This window comes from Buteo buteo, chromosome 1 (genome assembly GCF_964188355.1).
Source record: "Buteo buteo chromosome 1, bButBut1.hap1.1, whole genome shotgun sequence".
Classification (NCBI taxonomy): Eukaryota; Metazoa; Chordata; class Aves; order Accipitriformes; family Accipitridae; genus Buteo; species Buteo buteo.
In genome coordinates, this window is record NC_134171.1 from 82,877,668 (window position 1) to 82,894,678 (window position 17,011).

The 17,011-nt window shown below is 43.0% G+C and overlaps 1 protein-coding gene across 9 annotated transcripts in view; it reads right to left on the reverse strand.

Moving 5' to 3' along the window:
* Positions 1-17,011, reverse strand: part of ALPK1 (alpha kinase 1) — a 71,895-nt gene that overhangs the window by 21,654 nt on the left and 33,230 nt on the right. For 8 of the 9 annotated variants that reach the window (XR_012651944.1, XR_012651945.1, XR_012651946.1 and 5 more), the window contains 10 exons: positions 14,657-14,855; positions 12,571-12,630; positions 10,839-10,925; positions 10,051-10,127; positions 8,367-8,462; positions 7,727-7,831; positions 5,263-7,303; positions 4,322-4,475; positions 3,086-3,248; positions 331-517 (listed from right to left, as the gene is read on the reverse strand). Coding sequence is in view for 6 of the 9 variants with exons in the window: in XM_075038218.1 (XP_074894319.1) it covers positions 331-517; positions 3,086-3,248; positions 4,322-4,475; positions 5,263-7,303; positions 7,727-7,831; positions 8,367-8,462; positions 10,051-10,127; positions 10,839-10,925; positions 12,571-12,630; positions 14,657-14,855 (3,169 nt within the window). In the remaining 3 variants the exon portion in view is untranslated. Of the gene's footprint in view, positions 1-330; positions 518-3,085; positions 3,249-4,321; positions 4,476-5,262; positions 7,304-7,726; positions 7,832-8,366; positions 8,463-9,770; positions 9,839-10,050; positions 10,128-10,838; positions 10,926-12,570; positions 12,631-14,656; positions 14,856-17,011 lie in introns of those variants that run through there. The other variant, XM_075038229.1, reaches the window with a different exon arrangement.

Consider the following 17,011-nt stretch of genomic DNA (forward strand, 5'->3'; position numbering starts at 1 on the left):
CCAAATTTAGGAAGGAGGAAGTGTGACAAAACCCACTGCCTCTTTTAATGATTCTCCTTTAGACGGTTCCAGAAGACACATCCTTGCAGGCGGGCTTCAGCCTAATTGCATGCAGGCCACTCCACGGCACGAAGCTGTGGCGCACTTGGGAGCGTGCGGCTTACGTGCTTTTGCTGTGATGCAGTGGAGAACAAGAGCACTGCTCAAGGCAAAAAAATACCTACACATCCCTCCCTCACTTTATGTCATTTAGAGACAGTACGCCCTTTATATAGCATATTCTGCAACATGAGAGGACACACAAGAAATGAAGTTCGCTGTAATACAAACCTTGCAGATCAACAACAACGTCTGTTCCATTGGAGAACTCATAAGAGAAATGACCGTAGGCCAGACCGTACTCTGTGGCTTTGTACTCATTCTTCACTACCTTCGTGTTATTGGACAGCTTCACAAACTCCCCAAGGATGTAGGGCTCCACACTCACACATCCTTTTATAGTTCTGTCTTCCAGTATCTGAAAAGAGAGTGTTAATGACAGTCATGTGAGCAGAAATGTGAAAACAAGGATGCTAAAGCTCCTCTAACTGAAGTCTTGTTTTTTCCTCCTACAACTTTCCATCGTAAGATGGTTGGAAAGAGTTTCCACGTTAACCCACAGCTCATTCAAAACACAGGCTCACATTTAACTAGAACAAAAGGTGAAACAAGATCCAACACAAAATCAGCCTGACAGGCCAAACTCCACGAGCAACGAATTCTACAACTGTCTAGTTTGTCCAGCAAATGGGAAGCTTCTTTCAGGAGACTATGTCTAAAGAATAAGCTAGAAAGCTAGAAAACATTTGGCTAAACCTGCACCTGGTCCTTCTTCAGTGTGTAAATAACCAGTGGGAGGTTTTGAGAGTTGTTTCAGTCATGTCTATGTTCAGAGACTTGTAAGTACTCATGCCAGACTCTCATTAGGTCTTATTAGCGAGTGGCACAGAGCCAGATCTAGTGCCAGAATGGCTAACAGAAATAGCGATATGCACAGCATGCTATCATATACCTACTCATAACAGAACAGTGAATTCAGCTCTGTACTGTAGAGGGTAGCTCTCCCTATTTGAAACACGAGTCAAATTGAAAGTTAAGCATACGAATACAGAAAAGATCCTTTACTTTCCCGCTGGGGGCTGGATGACAGCTTTAACCTCTGTGCCAGGTCACCCAAATGAGGCTCCTGCCTCTAACAATCAGGCTGGGTGCTGGCACAGCAGGGCCATTTGCCTCGTGGCTTTGCATGCTGTCCTCACAACCATCGTGCAGAAGAAAGAGGGTAGAAGCAAGAGCTGTCCTGGCTACAGTTATGTGAAACACATCAGGCCAGTGTGATCTGTGTGTTAAGACTTGAGGGCATGTCTAATGCAGCTTCCTCAGACTCCATGTGTTTGGAACTGAGTGGGCAAATAAGCACCTCCCGTGACCAAAAGCGGCTGAGTTATGGGTGGTTTTGTTGTTTAAAAAGACTAACCCCAAAGTGCTTTTTCTTGAAACTTTTAGCTTCAAGCTCCTTTTTTTTTTTTTCAACCCGCTCAAGAGACAGAGTAATTCTGGTGACTTTGCTGGCCCTTCCTCCCAGGTTCTCTCAGGTAACTCCACATCCCAGCCAGCTCTCAGCCACTTAGTTCTCGTGGCTCTCAGCAGGCCATCTCCAAGGCTGGACCCTTGGGATGGAGGGACAGAAATGCACCTCATTGAGACGTGGCTGATGGAACCGTTGCCTTGCTGAAGCTCATGGCCCTGCCAATTCCACCAGCCTTTCTTCACCCATCCATGTACACTCGGCTGCAGGGAAGGCACAGGCATTTCCTTCTCATGACTGAGTACAGCCCACACAGCTGGAGAGAGAGATACTGGTTGTGCTGTCAGGGACAATCCGAAAAGGAGCAGGCTGTAGGGCATTGGATCAGAGGTGAGGTTGTGTCAACAAGTTAATTGAACTGTAGTTTAAAGGTGTCCGTGGTCTAAAGGTGTCCTATTCTATGCTAAGGGGTTGTTATTCAGGAAAAGAGCTTTTTGTGATAGCCATTTGAAGGATGACTGAGCTGCCAGTGTGATATGGCCATGAAAAATGCAGGTCTCACTAAGGGTAAGGATTCCTATTGCGTCCGCAAAAGGCGTCTCAGGGGAACACTGTACAGTTCTGATCATCAGTATTTAAGAAATGGGAGTTCAAAGTAGAGCAGGCTCAGGGCTTCACAGGTGAACAGGGCAAGAGAAACCTGTATCTTGATGTGACACGAAAACAAGCTTGGCTTCCCCAGCCTAGAGAACACAGGCTACGAGGGGATGTTTTTGCTACTCCTTCCTTAAGCCCAGGCCTCAAAGAAGTTGTGAGAAAGACAGTAAATATAAATTCACTACTTTTAGGTTAGAAAAAGTTTCCAGACATCAAGAAAGCAGCTCTAGAATGATTTCTTATCGGAAGCAATGAAGGTTAAAACACTAAACACTACGCAACTGCTTTTAACATAGGGCTTAAAAAGTATAAAAAGGGATTATGCAGTGTTGTTGCCTGTGGTATCAGGGCACTGGACCTGATGGACCTCGTGGAGTCACGAGGAGGTCCTTTCCAGTCCTGTGTTCCTGAAATTCAGCATCGTGCAGAAAAGGCCTCAAAGTTGTCCTGCAGCAAATCAACTTGCCTGCAAGAACCTCACTTGCTGGGTTCTAGTGAGGTTTACATGTTTTTGTGGTGCTTAAAATGGGTCACTTTGCTGTTCAGATTTCCTAACTACCCCTGAAAACAGATGGCCATATACTGTTAGATGATATAAAAGGCTGGGTAACTCCTGGGCTTTATTTTCATTTCTGACTTCTAGCAGTACATGGCATGTTTTCTGCCAGTGCACCCACAAACTTGTAGCTCTGCTGGTAGGTGTCTTCTGTCCTGAAATGAACAACTGCAGCTACCAGATAAGATCACATGAATGATACCATGTCATCTCGAGGTAGCCTAACTGCTAGCGTTTTAAAATAAAAATTGACTTAAGACACTCTTCCCATCAATTCCTTTGTATTGCTTAAAGACAGTTCTTACCAGGAGTACTGCAGACGGGATATAAAAGATTTGGGTAGGGACCTTTTGCTCATACAGCCTTTTGTTGAATTCTGTCACGTAGTACTGGGCAGTCATTTGCCGTTCCACATCACTGAAATGATGAAGTAGTCCTTTTTCTTCTTTATATTCTTTCCCAACATACCTAAACAAGAAGAGAAGTGTTTGGTGTAATCAGATTTGCAGCAGACTGCACTTGGGAAGCCCTACTTGTGATACAGAAACATCACTACAAAGCAGAGCTTGGCTGTACAGAAGCAAAGCCAGCTGTTAGTGCTGCATTTAAAATGGTAGTGATTAAAGTTGGGGGTTTATTCTTTTATAGCTCTTACAGGCATAAAATGCTGTACTGATCCATCAAATCCTAGGATGGGGGTTTCATAACACCACAATGTTTAAAGCCAACTCTTCTTGACTCTGAAGGGAGACCCGACTCAGAGGTACTTAAAATACCGTTCTTAACCCATAATAATTCATAAGCTATTTCAAATAACAATCCTAAATCTGCAACTAACAGTTAGCAGAGTTCTCCTGGTGCAGAGGCCTTTATGAGGCAAAGAGATGATTTTAATCCTGCTTTCAGAGCAGATGCATCCATTGCATAAACCTGCTGCTAAAATTAAAGAAAAGCAAACGCATCACCTTTTTGCCTACAGGTATTGTGATCTATCTATCTATATCGCTAATTCTCTGATGCAAAGCTAGAAGTCAAATAAAAAGGAAGCAACATTTAAGCTCCCATGAGATTACCCCAGCACAGACAAAGGTGAAATCAGGCCTAAGAGTTGTCATGAGCAAATGAACACTAACATGGCTGTTAGAAGACAACAGTGAAGTAGCTTTTTCTTCCCAGAAATTAAGTAGTAGAGAGTTTCATGGAGCAACGGGAAAGATTGCCAAACTGCCCAAGAGATTTGGGAAAGCCATAAAACATTCTTGCTACAGAGTATCAGTCAAAATCTAACCAAATGTAAACTAGGTTGAAACAGACTAAAGAAACAATCTTCTCCCACTGTGACTATGATTTCTGTAGTTGTCCAAGTAAAAACTGGTACTGTCTTCTGAAAATACTTGATAAAAGCTACTGTCTAACAAGGCACTGGACTAGCTGAATCTTAGGTGTAAGTGTAAGACTAATCTTACCAGATAGTTTTTATTCACATTTACACAGAAGTAGCACTGATAAACATTTTGTTTCAGAATTGGTTTGGTCAATACCTTCCCAGGCTTTCTTCTTGGTGCAGAAAGTGTATCCAAAATGCATTTCTCTGTTTGCCTTCCTTTGCCACGTTCAGGTAGTCCCCAATGAATACAGCCGTTTCTTGGCCTGTCCAGAGGCCTGATTTCTTCGAGTATTTTAATAGAAGAGCAGCTACAAAAACAAAACACCACAAATAGAATGGACAACTCCACAGGACTGCTCTAAGCCTTTGCTGAGGGATGAAATAACCAGCACCCAGGAGATAAGATATCCAGGCTTCTCTGAAAGCAAAGTACAGGGCTATGAAATATATGGTAAGAGATATCTAGGTGCAGAATTGGATATTTTACATGAAGGACAAAAAACTGCTAAACGGGCTTGTGACATGCAAGATGGGATGAGCCCTACGTGGGTTTTACTTAATGAGCTCAGTGAAGCAGCCTATAGTGGTGTTGCTCTTAGCTTCTGTATTTCTAAGTACATTGATCAAGTGTCTGCATATTAAGGTATGGCTGTTATTTATGATTAACTTAATAATCATTACCTTAAATACACAGTTTGCAGGGATGAAATGTGTAATCTAAATGGGCGACAAAACCAGAGACTCAAGTAATGGGGTAGAAAGGGCTTGGTGAACTGGCACAGGGACTTCAAGCAGCCTCGGTTACCTCTTGCATGAAGAGATCGAAGCAGGAGGGACTGAGGGGGCTCGGAGATGGAGCCCATTTCCATGAAGCTGTGACTGATGTGCAAATGGGTACAAAGGAATAGGAGAAAATGGTTCAAGGGAGTGTTCCGCCATTGCTAAAATTCTCATCCAAAACCTCATAAAACAACAAAAAATTAAGTTCTAATAAATGATGACTATAATGTTGTGTTAAAAAGCCTGAGTCAGGACTGTTCTCTGCGGGAGTACCTACTGCTGCGTGAAAATGCCCATCACTGTGTGGAAACTTACAGTATGCATTATGAAGCTGTTTAGACTTAAAAATTCCAGTAGGCATCAGTCTCTGGACAAGCCAATTATGTTCTACCCCTGCCAGAAGCTGCATGTAATCATTGTCCCTCAGAAATCGAGCGTCAAGGATTTCTTCCTTCGTTCTCCCAGGCATGAAGACAAAACCACTTCCCCTTGGGTTCAGAAATGGACCTTCAGGGGAACCCTTGGGCATCTGTGCTGATTTGTACCATGATCTCAGAGATGAACTGGATTGCCTCTTGCTGCTCACCATGTCCTGAGACTTTTCTTCATCTTCTTCAGTAGTGGCACAGTCAAAGTGCTTGGTTGCGGGTATCTTTCCACCCAGGGGGAAAGCTGTTGGTGCACCGGGAGTCGACTGATGCTTTGGAACAGACGCTGTAGGATTATTGTTTACTAAGTCTCCAATACTGATGAGATCAAATTCAGTGTCATCTATTGTTTCTGCTTGGGCGTCAACTTCAGGCACTTTGAGAGATCCGTTTCCCACCACAGCAGATTTCCCCAGCCAGTCACACGCAGAGGAGTCGCTGGCCATTTTCTGCTCGATGCTTGTTGATAGTACAGAAGCAGCCCCATTTGTGGGGGGATGTGCCTCAAAGGAGGGATCCTCTGTGCTATCTGCAGTTTCTCCTCCTGGCTGGACCCACGCAACCTGGCTCTGGCACCGGGACGCTGGGGGGCCACCGCTGCCCTCCCTGCCACTCTCCTTGGTCCCGCAGCCCAGCTCCACCCAGGACGAAGACTCCTCCTCCTCCTCCAGCCCGGTAGGAACAGAGTAAGGGGTGGAGAAGGAAGGAACCGCGTTGTTCGCCTCCCCTGCTTTCTTTTCTGAAGACCTCTTTCCACGGTGTCTTCCCTCCTGCAGCTCTTCTCTGCAAAGAGACACCTTCTCTACCAGCCTCCCAGCTAGAGGTGTGTCTGCCTCTAAGGAAGGCTGAGGAGATCTCCAACAGCTACGTCGAGGCTCTCGAGGAGAAGGATGCCAGGCTCTGGGAGGCAATGAGCGCAAGTATGCAGCTTGACCATTTTCATCAGATTCTGTTGTGCAACATTGCTCCTCCGCTGAGCCCTTTTCCTGCTGCTGCTCTTCCCTGGGACACCCTTTGCTGCTATTACAGTTTAGTTCCTCCCAGCTGGATGAGTAACTTGATTTTGACAGCTTGCACCAAGAGCTGTCTGAAGTAGTGGTCTGACTCCTGTTTTGCCATCTGCCAAAAACTCCACTTTCATCATTTGTTTCTGTTTCTAATGGCTCAATTTCTTCATTGAAGGAAATTTTCATCACATCAGAGCCAATGTATTTATTTCTCTGGCCACTGAGTCTCTCTGAGCTACTCCCTGCTTTTGGTGAAGTCAGCATTTTCGCAGTGCCTTTCCTCTGGTACACTATTTCTTCAGTAGTACACACAGTGTCTATGTTTTTGGTTTCTGTTCTTAAGGTTGTGATACAAGCTCCCACTTGGTTTTCTCCTGGTGTGGTTTTATGAATCCTGCAAGTATTTTCAAACACTTCACACACTGACAGATGATGCTGAGAATGCACGGCAAGGATTTTCTCAAAGTTGGCTTCCCCTTGCAGGATAGGTTTTTCCACTATGCCTTTATAACTGTCTGGAACATAAGACCTGGCATCAGAATTAGGGAAGCTTTCCACTTGCAGGTGCTTCTTCACGGATGTGATCAGAGACATGATCTCTTTGGCAAGCATTCCTTTCTCCTCCTCTTCTGTAAATGAAGTGCTGTATGAATGCAGTTTTCCCATGGCTTCTCTACATAGTTGACTCACCTCATGGAGTTTCTCACTCTCCCCATAGAGCCATCGATGCACAGTTGTGAGGCAGAAAGCAGCTTTAATAAAACTGTGGAGCTCCTGCTTGCTGGTGACAGGACTCTTATCGTTCTTGGTGAGGAGGCCGATCTCAAAGGATTCTTTGGCTTCGGACAAGTAGAACTTTCTCTTTTCTGGGGGACAGTCCTTGGAGTGACTATAGGACAGCAAACACACCCCACGGATGTTCTGGGAGGGGATGAAAGAGGAGTGAAGGAGTTAAAAACCTGGACCTCTGTCAGAGATAAATAAAGGGTGGATAAAATACGTTTCTTTCCCTTACACAATTGGAAGGAAACGTCAGCTCTAACTGCCTGCTGCTGTGTTTCCTGGAGGAAATAACCTTGCTCTTTTTCCTCTGAAATATAGCTACAGTTAAAGGAGAAGCAGCATTTCCAGATGGGCTTGAAAGCCCATCCTTGCTCTGTGGACAAATACTGCTTTCCACCCATCTGCTTAGCTTCTGATTGGAGTTCAGAGCAACATATAGCATCATACCCACAACACAGACACAATACCCTGTATGATGCAATGTTTGAAAGCCAGGTTAGAGCCAAATTTAATAGACTGGACTCTTCAAATAACACTTTCAGAATGAAGACTAATACTTACCACAGCTGTGAGGACAAACAACGGGGTGTACTGGCTGTAGGCTGCCGCTAGTTTGCAGGCCTCAGCAGCTGATAATAAGCGATGGCTGAACTCTCGGAGAAGGTTCTAGCGAAACAAAAAAAAAAAAAAAAAAAAAAAAAGAGGGAAAACCTCATCTCAAAGACTTTCTTTCCAAAGAGGTGGGTCTACCTGGTAAGCAACCCTGTTAGATTGAAGCAAAGCAGCTTGGGATTTATTTCTTGTTTGTTGTAGGTTCCCTGAGCTGTCCGAGACCTTTGAGTCTTGACAGAATGGACCATCATATCTTAAACAACAACAGCCAGGTCTGTTTCTGCAGGAGACATTTTGCTCAGGTTTACCATCGATATGTCACTTTTTGACCCTATAAATATTCTATATATTACACAGACAGAGACAGACACACTCTGTAAATACTCTTAATGTTTCTTTTTTCCTGAAGCAAGGCATCCTTCCCATCTAGGTGCTAATGAACTTTTTTACCAGGAATGAATGGAAGTTTCTTCAGCCCTCTCAGCACAGGAGAGGAACTAGAGGAAGAACAAAGTGTGGGTGAATTTGGGACGACAACATACAGTCCATATGAAGAATCTACACGCACAAATATCAAACCAAGTCTTACCAGGTCAATCTCAGCATTGGTTTTAAAACGTATGTAATCCTTCTCGTTCATGGAAGCAAAGATGTCTGCCATAATACCCAAGGAAGTAGCAATTCCCTGAAAGAGAAATGGAAAATTATCGTAGTGTTTTTCTCCTTGTATTTTGAATTTTACTGCTTACAGTAAAGGAGATTCTGTGTAGAACATAGGGGAAAAAAATCAAACCAAACAAACAAGATGCAGAGAGAAGCACTGCTAAGAAATTCAGAGACGTCATCTTGGCAGGGGTTTATTAATTTCAACTTGCAGAAAGCATAGCCTGGTGGATACATATGAGTTTCCATGAGTGGCAGCTATCCCTGTTACCACTAACTCTAGGTTTCAACTTAAACAAGCATTGCATTTTCCTTAGCACTGCATTTTCCCAAGGTGCTATTTGTGACAATGAAAGTGAAGTCTCATAATATCACCAAAAGCTGCATTAAGCCCTTGGCTAATCACATCTGAAATAAGACTCAATCTGTTTTACTGTTGTTTTTCAGAAAAGACCACAGAAAACCAAAAATTATGTTTAAGAACTGGCCACTTGATCCCAGTCTTTCTAAAAAATCTAGGGTGAAGATGTCTAGAGAGATGATAGATGTAATAAATGCTCATGACACATAGCCCAAGAAAACAAGCATCTTTTTTAACACACTTCTCTAGCTTACTGCACAGTTTAAAAACCAAATAAACAGAGTTGGACAAAAGTCAAGAGTTCTTGATGTTGACATAATTGGTTTTTTTTCTGGTAATTTGTAATTGGTTCTACAGAATCAATTAGAAAATAAGACATGAACATGTAGTATAGAGATCTATCAACTTGTTAATTGTGTCTCTCTCTGGAAGATTTGATCACTACATGCTAGCTAAGGGTCTGCCCAGCTAAACAGTTAAAAACGCCGGAAATTATCTAGATGCTATCCACAAAATTCACCAGACATCTTTGCTCCCATAGAAATGTTCTGAGCTTGAGGTCAAGCTTTAAGGTATGGCACAGGGGAGGTGATGAGGTCTGGTTTTGTGGTATATCTTATGCTGAGGTACAATTACAAAACTTCTTAAAGCATCACCCTAGGACTTGCAAGACTTAGGTTCACATTCCTGTTTAGCTACGGACACACAGTGTGACTGTTGCTTCATCTACAGTGGGAAGATTAGCGTGGCCAAGCCTCACAAAGGTGTTAAAAGACAGATACGGTAGCTGTTGCAAGGTGTTCAGATACTGCAGTGCCGGGGAACACCCATCACCCACAACAGATAGTGTAGCACAGCTCAGCAAATAAACATGCTTGGTTACCAGAAAAAAATAATTAGCCTTAGTCCTAATAAATAAATAAAATCTATGGCTGCGTTCTGGAATTAGTCTGTCCTTGTCAGAGGCACCTGTGACGTCCTAGGTGATAGTTCACTTCAGATGATTCTGCTTAATGAAAACTATTACTTTTCTTCCCCTGCAGGAAAAAAGGTGTCCGTAAGTCTGTGTATGCATGCGGAAACAATGTGCAATACAGACTTTGGCTAGAATATTTGTCCTGCACGTTAACCTTGTTTCAGGTGCGTAATTGAAACATTATTGCTAAAAGACTTTTGTGAAGTAAACAAAAGCTTATCTGGAAGGATTATTAGATTGGCAAAGATATCCAGGGTGAAAAGGAAATACTACCTTTTTATCTGGTTGAGGAAGTTTGAAATATCCCACAACTGAAGCCCAAATCAACTCTGCTGCCTCATACCACATCCCTGAAATAAATCAGAAAAACAATCATTAAGCAGATTACTGCTACAGATGGCTTTCAATAGTTTATTTTACACCTCCTTGAGTCAGGAGCCCTCAAAACAGTATAAAACCATACCATGGCGTTTTTTGCTTTGGTGACACTGAACATTTATTGGTTTCCTTTAGCTTTTGGCTGTGCATAAACACACATTTTATGCTCATAAAGGACTTCAGCTCAACAGTCACAGAAGACGAAAGGTCACATCAAAAGCATAAAATTAGGCTGTTGGCCTCAAGTACCAAGCCCTGAATACAGAAGTCCATCATGCTGAAAACCAAGGATTTTCTTGTCTTGAGAGGGGAAATTGCTATGATGTACCTATGATAAACTACTGCATGTCTTTGGGAACAACGAATTTGGGAAAAGCGTTAGCAAACATGGAGCAGCACCGGGAAAAAGGGAACAACATTTCAGAATGCTCCTCAACTTCCAGTAAGATTAGTAATAAAATGGTAATTTCTAAAATGTGTTTGCCTGGTACATGGCTCTAGGTCCTTACTGCAAACAGATGCGTGTACAGCTCATCTTCCTTGGCTGTGTTATGGGCATCAGGCAGGTGTTCTACACAAGCTAAAACTCTGACATATGTCAAATGTACCATTTTAAAGCCTGACTGCAAATAAAAAAAAATAGGGGAAAATCTTGAGCAGACATTTATACAAAAAAGCCTTACCAAGCTTTTGGAGAATCTGTCCTCTGATTTGTAAGCAGACTGACTGAACGAGAATCCTATCGCTTTCCTTAGCATATCGCCAGGTACCTGCAGAAGGAGTGGAAAAACTCAGTAGAGAATGAAAAATGTTGCTGTCATTTTAAGCCTCTGAGGGTAACTTAAATCCCAGTAAATTGACAAGATTCTCCCCATTGAATTCAGCTGGTTTAAGTCAGATAGATGACAAAGTGACAGTGCATTAAAGAATATAAGTAGACAGCTATATGGGTATGCAGCTTGAGTGACAGCTATATAGAGCATAAAAACAATCTAAAAAGTGAAAAGTACCTCTATTCTGTGAAGTAACAAAAAGTCATTGTGTATCAACATTGTACAGAGTTCCACTAAAAACCAGTCAAAAGGATTAATATGGAATATCTTTGTTGTCACCAGTATATATAGCAGAGCAAAATACTTTTAACCACTGGCAAAACATGTGTTTTTTTCAGATATTGGTATCTCATGAAGATGAAAACTAAAGTTCTCTTGTTAACACAGTATGATTACTTACATGAAGTCTTTTGTTATCAAATCTGTACTGGATTTCAGAATAGAATATGAAATAAAATCACTAAGGTTTCCTAAGTATTGTGAACATTTCACTGCAATTCTCAGCACAAAGTATCTGTTCAACAACACATCTTCAATGCTGAACAAAGAAGTACTATCACTGAATATTATGAAAATAATCTTAAAGAAAAGCATAATCCCAAGAGAGATGAAATGCAGTGTTTTGCACAGCCAGTTCTACTTCAATAGTGATAACTGGTATTTTGTTAAAAGCCCTCTGCGTGAAGACCCTTCTTGTATGAGAAATTCAGTTTCACATGAAAAACAAACCAACAAAACCCAGAACAGGCTTCTTAAATTTCTAAGTTTCATGGTTGTAGAGAAACCTGAATGTATTGACTAAATAAACCCTGAAGGCTAAGAAAATGGAGAACAGATATAAAACCCTAAAATATATTGTCTCAAAAACATAACTAAATAATAATTATGGATGTCTGTCAAAATTAATGAATTCTTACCATTAGAAATACATATCCCTCTAGATCTGAAACAAGCCACATGACCAGCAGTATAATCATGTGACAGAAAGGGAAAAAAAAAAAGTAATTTCTACAAACATAATCATGCATTAAGGAATGGTCCCACTTTTACAGTTCTGCACATCTATCCAGTGATAGAAGAAACTGCTGTAGGAACCAGGACTCACTCTCTCTTTTTCTTAACCCCAAAAGATACTAAGTAATTACACTGCAGTCTGCTACAGGTCTAGAATAAAGTATTCATTTAGTTCGTAGGTTCAGTGAGAATTTGGAGGATAAGCATTACTCTAACAATCTGGATTTTTGGGGGGCAGGGAATTGCCTTAGTTTTCTAGATCAGTCAATTGCTTGGAATTGGTCCACATTTTAAAATTCTCTAGGCAAAGAAATTTCTAGGAAGGTTGTCAGTCCAGAATATTTTCCAACCCAATTGAAGATATTCAAGGATGAATTATAGAAATTTCAAAACGAAGTTGCATTTTCCACATTTTAGCAAAGAATGGTGAAAAAAAGAGAAACATGATGTAAGGAGTCATTACTGAGGTCAGATTGGTTGTATTTGAAGCTTGTGTGACTGTTAAAATTAGTATCAGAAACCCCACCAAAATAGCAAGTATGCAACTGGAAAAGAAATATATACGTACCTGTTGCTCCATTGTCACTAATAAGGCTGCTTAGGATATATTCAGCTTTTAAAAGTTTACCTGATCAAAAAAATAAGAGATAGAAAATGAATACAAAAATGTATCATGTGGCATGAAGTGAACAAAGATATTCATCAGTGAAACCCCTGCAAATTGTACTCTTCTTCCCAGCACTGTCAGTGTGTCTACACTTAGACTAAACTTTCTAATTAAGTATGCCCCGCAGATGCTACCTTGTGCTCAGAAATCTCTTTGACATAGGCTATTTCACATAGACAACAAATATTGCAGAAAATGCTGATAAGACAACTGCTTCTAGCCAGACACTTGCTTCAGAAAATCTCATTGAGAAGTTGTATGATATTTAACCTGATACATCCCGATATCACGTGCACATAGATTTGTTGCTGTCAATAATCATAAACGTATATGCGCTACATTTTGCAATATGTGCTTGCACAGTAAGATGAAATTACATATATATCTGTTTTACTTCACACACTATACATGCCTGAAAGAGTGCTTAACCTTAAAATGTGAGAAAGTCTTCCTCAAGTCAAGCTCTGGTATTTCTGTTGAATTTCTGTGCGCACTGTCTACATTCTACAATGCAGCTTCAGTAAACCGACCGCAAGGATAAAACAACGGATACCTCTCCTTTATGGGGAAGGCTGAGGCTGTGCGTTGTTTTTAGAGTAAAGCCAAACCCCGCGGCATAGGCAGGTGGCTCCAGGCACTCTTTTCTGACTCTGCTCCTTCCCACGCCTTGGTCTGCTGCAGGATCCAGAGCAGGGGAGGTGGCAACAAGACTGGGGCAGGCACCGAGCTGCTGCCCACCCCACCACCTGGGATTCCCTGCTCTTATTTCTCTTCCAGAAGAAAGCAGTCTAGCCTGCTTCCTTCAGCAACAGAGCTGCTGGTTTCCGTCCCAAGGAAACAAGGGTTTTGGAAACCCATTTTGGTCTCACTGGGGAGTTCACCAGGAGGGGAAGCTCTGCAGATGCACCTCAAAGCCAGCTGACTTGACATCCCAGCACAGAAAGCGTAGCCACAGGCTACGCTGCCTCCCTGTCACCCTCTACCTAGCTTTTAAGAACCATCTTAAGTACCGAACATATAGCCAAAAAATATATAGAAAGGATGCAGCCTGCAACGCAAAGTGAGGATTCTGCCTTTCAGCCTCCTGTCATATGGCTCAGAGGTTTTGTCCACGGCCGGAGTCTCCCGTGGCAGGCTTGATGGGCTGCAGGAGACGCCTTAAGGTCTAATTTGATCAGCTTGATTCATGTTGAACCCTGCTTTTTGTCTCAATTGTCCAGCTGAATTCAAGAAGGCTGCTCCAGCCAGCGAAGCAGTGTAAGTGTTGGCTGAACTAGCCCATCAATTGGAGTGTGCCAGGACCCAGACACCATGGCAATGGGAGCATGAGAAGCCCACAGCCACAGATGAAAATGGCTATGCAGGGAACTTATAGTTCTCTTTTCTGCAAATAAAATATTCCTTAGCTGGGTTTTTCAGAGCAGGTTTGTCTGGCTTTGTTTTGTTCTCCCTGATATAACAGTGGGAAGATACATTAAAAATCCTTCAGGTGTTGCCCACACGATAGGAATGGTGGAATTTATTTTGGTTTTAATCAGTTTATCCTCGAGGGATTGTAAGCTGCATTGTTTGCATAGTCAAGTGGTCCCACTGAAAAAAAAAAAAAAAAAAAAAGCAGCTGGGACAGTACAGAGAAAATGCCGGGATTCTAATTTACTTTTTAAAGGCCCTTGGTCAGAAGTATAGCAATTCAGATATCCCCGTTTGAAACCAGCAGGGAAGATTTGTTAAGGAACAAAAGCTCCAATTAGTATTTTCCACACCCTTTCACAATTTTCTCTCCTGCTTTTGGCTCTGAAACCCTTTATACCAGCCCCTTTGTGCTAGTGAGAGGAGCTGGGAGGGCTCAAGGGGGCTGGGAGTGGGCTGTGCGTTTGAAAAGATGGCACCGGGGCCGTAAGCATGTCATCCCCAGCACGGGACAAAGTATCTTCTTCAAAGTCAAGTAGTTCCTAATTGGGCTTGAGCTGAGAAAATGGAGCAGTACCTGTGTTGACGGAGAGGCGAGCCTGGCGGATGAGCACCTGAGGACTGATTGGCGTGGTGGGCTGCAGCCTGTGCAGACCCTTGGCAATCCGAAGAAGTTTGCTGGAGGCATCAATCCAATACAGGAACCGGTCAATCAGGAACACAATAGCAGTTGCCGTTACGCAGTCCTTGACCATGATGGAGGCTTTCAAATAAACCTGAAAAGAACACCAGTGCCATGGGGCAGCCTTGGAGAAACACACCCCGCAAAGGCTCACTGAACTGACTACAGAAAATATTCAGCTTTAGTAACCCTCTGCCTAATGATGCTGCCTATATGCCATTTCAAAACAGATGGGATATCCTTAGTTATTTGCTATAAAGTGGCTGCACAGTTTTTTGCAGCAAGTGAAGTACTGAACATTACGAGAAGCAAATATTCACTAGCAATTAAAAGGCTGTCTCAAAATTTCTACCCATCTGATAATCTCTATGTTCCTAGGCATTTATATAACATATATTTATATAAAAATAAGCCTTTGTAGCAGTGATCAGATAGGATTTCTTATAACCTGTAATTATGACTAGTCCTGATCACATTTTCATTTTAAGATAGGAAGGTTCCAGCTGTTTATTTTGTTTGAGCCATAGATATAATTCCTGAATTTTTTTTGGTCTTTCTAATTGTCATTTAGTATTTGGAACTGCATAATCTGGTGGTCTGTTAATGAATTTAAATCACGCCCGACAGATTACTAGCAGTAATAACAATTAGTTTAAAAGGAGGACGTGAGTCCGGAAAGACTGGAAATTGTCACTGCAGCCATTGTCCCAGATGGAGCTCAAGCCATCCACTCCTTTGTACACCACAAACAAGCAAACAGGCCAGGAGTCTGGCGTTTTTTCCCCTGCAGGTCATTTTTACTGACTACTAAGTCTGTATGAACTCTCTTGGATTCCCGCAGCGGTTGGGACCAACATGAGGAATCAGCCCGAGCTCCTGAGATAGCATGCTGTTAGGAGGCCAGCAAAGACAGCCATGAGGAGGCACACAGCCTCATCACAGTTGCAGAAGTCTACTACACGGACCTGGGGACATCTACCAAAAACCAACCCCTTCCCATGGTGGGCAGGAGTTGGCACTCTTGGCCGGCGGAGCGAGGACGTGGCTCCACACGCTGAAATCCAGGCGATTCCCATTTTACGGGTTTGTCGCACAGGGCGGTACGCAGTCATTGTTTCACTGGAACGTCTGCCTGAAATACAACCATCGGCTGTAAGGAAAGACCCATCTCTTCAGCTGTGGAGCCTCACGGGTGCCCTGACCTGTCCGGTCTTCACGGCCACCAGCCGTTCCGCAGCCTCACGCTGCCAACAAGGAGCCCGGCTCCCTGCTGCCCAGCCTGGCTCCAACACCCGGGAGCTGGCGATGGTTGAGGACTGCTTTGCGGTGTGGTCAATCACAAGAGGAAAGAAAAAACGGAAAACACCTTAAACTATACAAAGGCTCCTCAGAAAAAAGGATGCATTTCTCCTCTCATTCATGTCCGCGAGTAACTCTGCTCCTGACAGAGTAAAAGCAACACGGGAGGGAGGATCAGGCCCCACAGCACTATCAGAGGATGAGAGACTGCCAAGAAAACTTTGTCCAAATCCCTACTAGAACATCAAATTTGGCAGCTATCTCCCACTTTTGTCTTAGCACCAGCCTCCTTTCCTTGCCTTCCTTGTGGAAAGGCACAGGCAGAGCCAGAGAGACAGCAATGTCCACGAACTGCTTTAAACACCGCGCAGGCTCCTTGGACTCATCCCCAGCCTCATTTCTATTCTCTTTGCTTTCAGCTCAGAGCCCCACAATCTGACAGCAAGACTCGTTCTTAATTTTGAGCAGCATAACCACCATCTGAGGTCTGCAGGAGAAAGCCTATGTCAAACCACTTGGAGAAGAGCCTACGGTATACAGCATGAAGGCTGGCTTGCAGCACCGATCTGTTGCAAGCATTTGCTAGCTTGTTTGCACTTTGGCGAGGCGGATTTGTACAAATTTCCTTTTTTTTTTCCTGAGCCTGAGTTGGATTTTCTAAGAGGATGGCACTTGAAAAGGATTCCTGGAGCCGGGCACGCACAACTCCGCTTGTGCCGGCCAACAATGGAGGAATCCCCCTCTCCAAGCACCTGTAAACTGACACTGCAAACCAGCCATTCGAAATGCTCATCAACAGGCCATATATTTAAGCACAGAGCATCGCCTAATCTATTTTTTTTTCCTCCCCTTCTTCCTTTAATAGATCGGAGCACAAAAGCCTGAGAGAGGGTGACCTACCAAACAAAAGAGCCTTTGAGTTCCTAGGAAAAGTAGACTTGGAGGAGGATG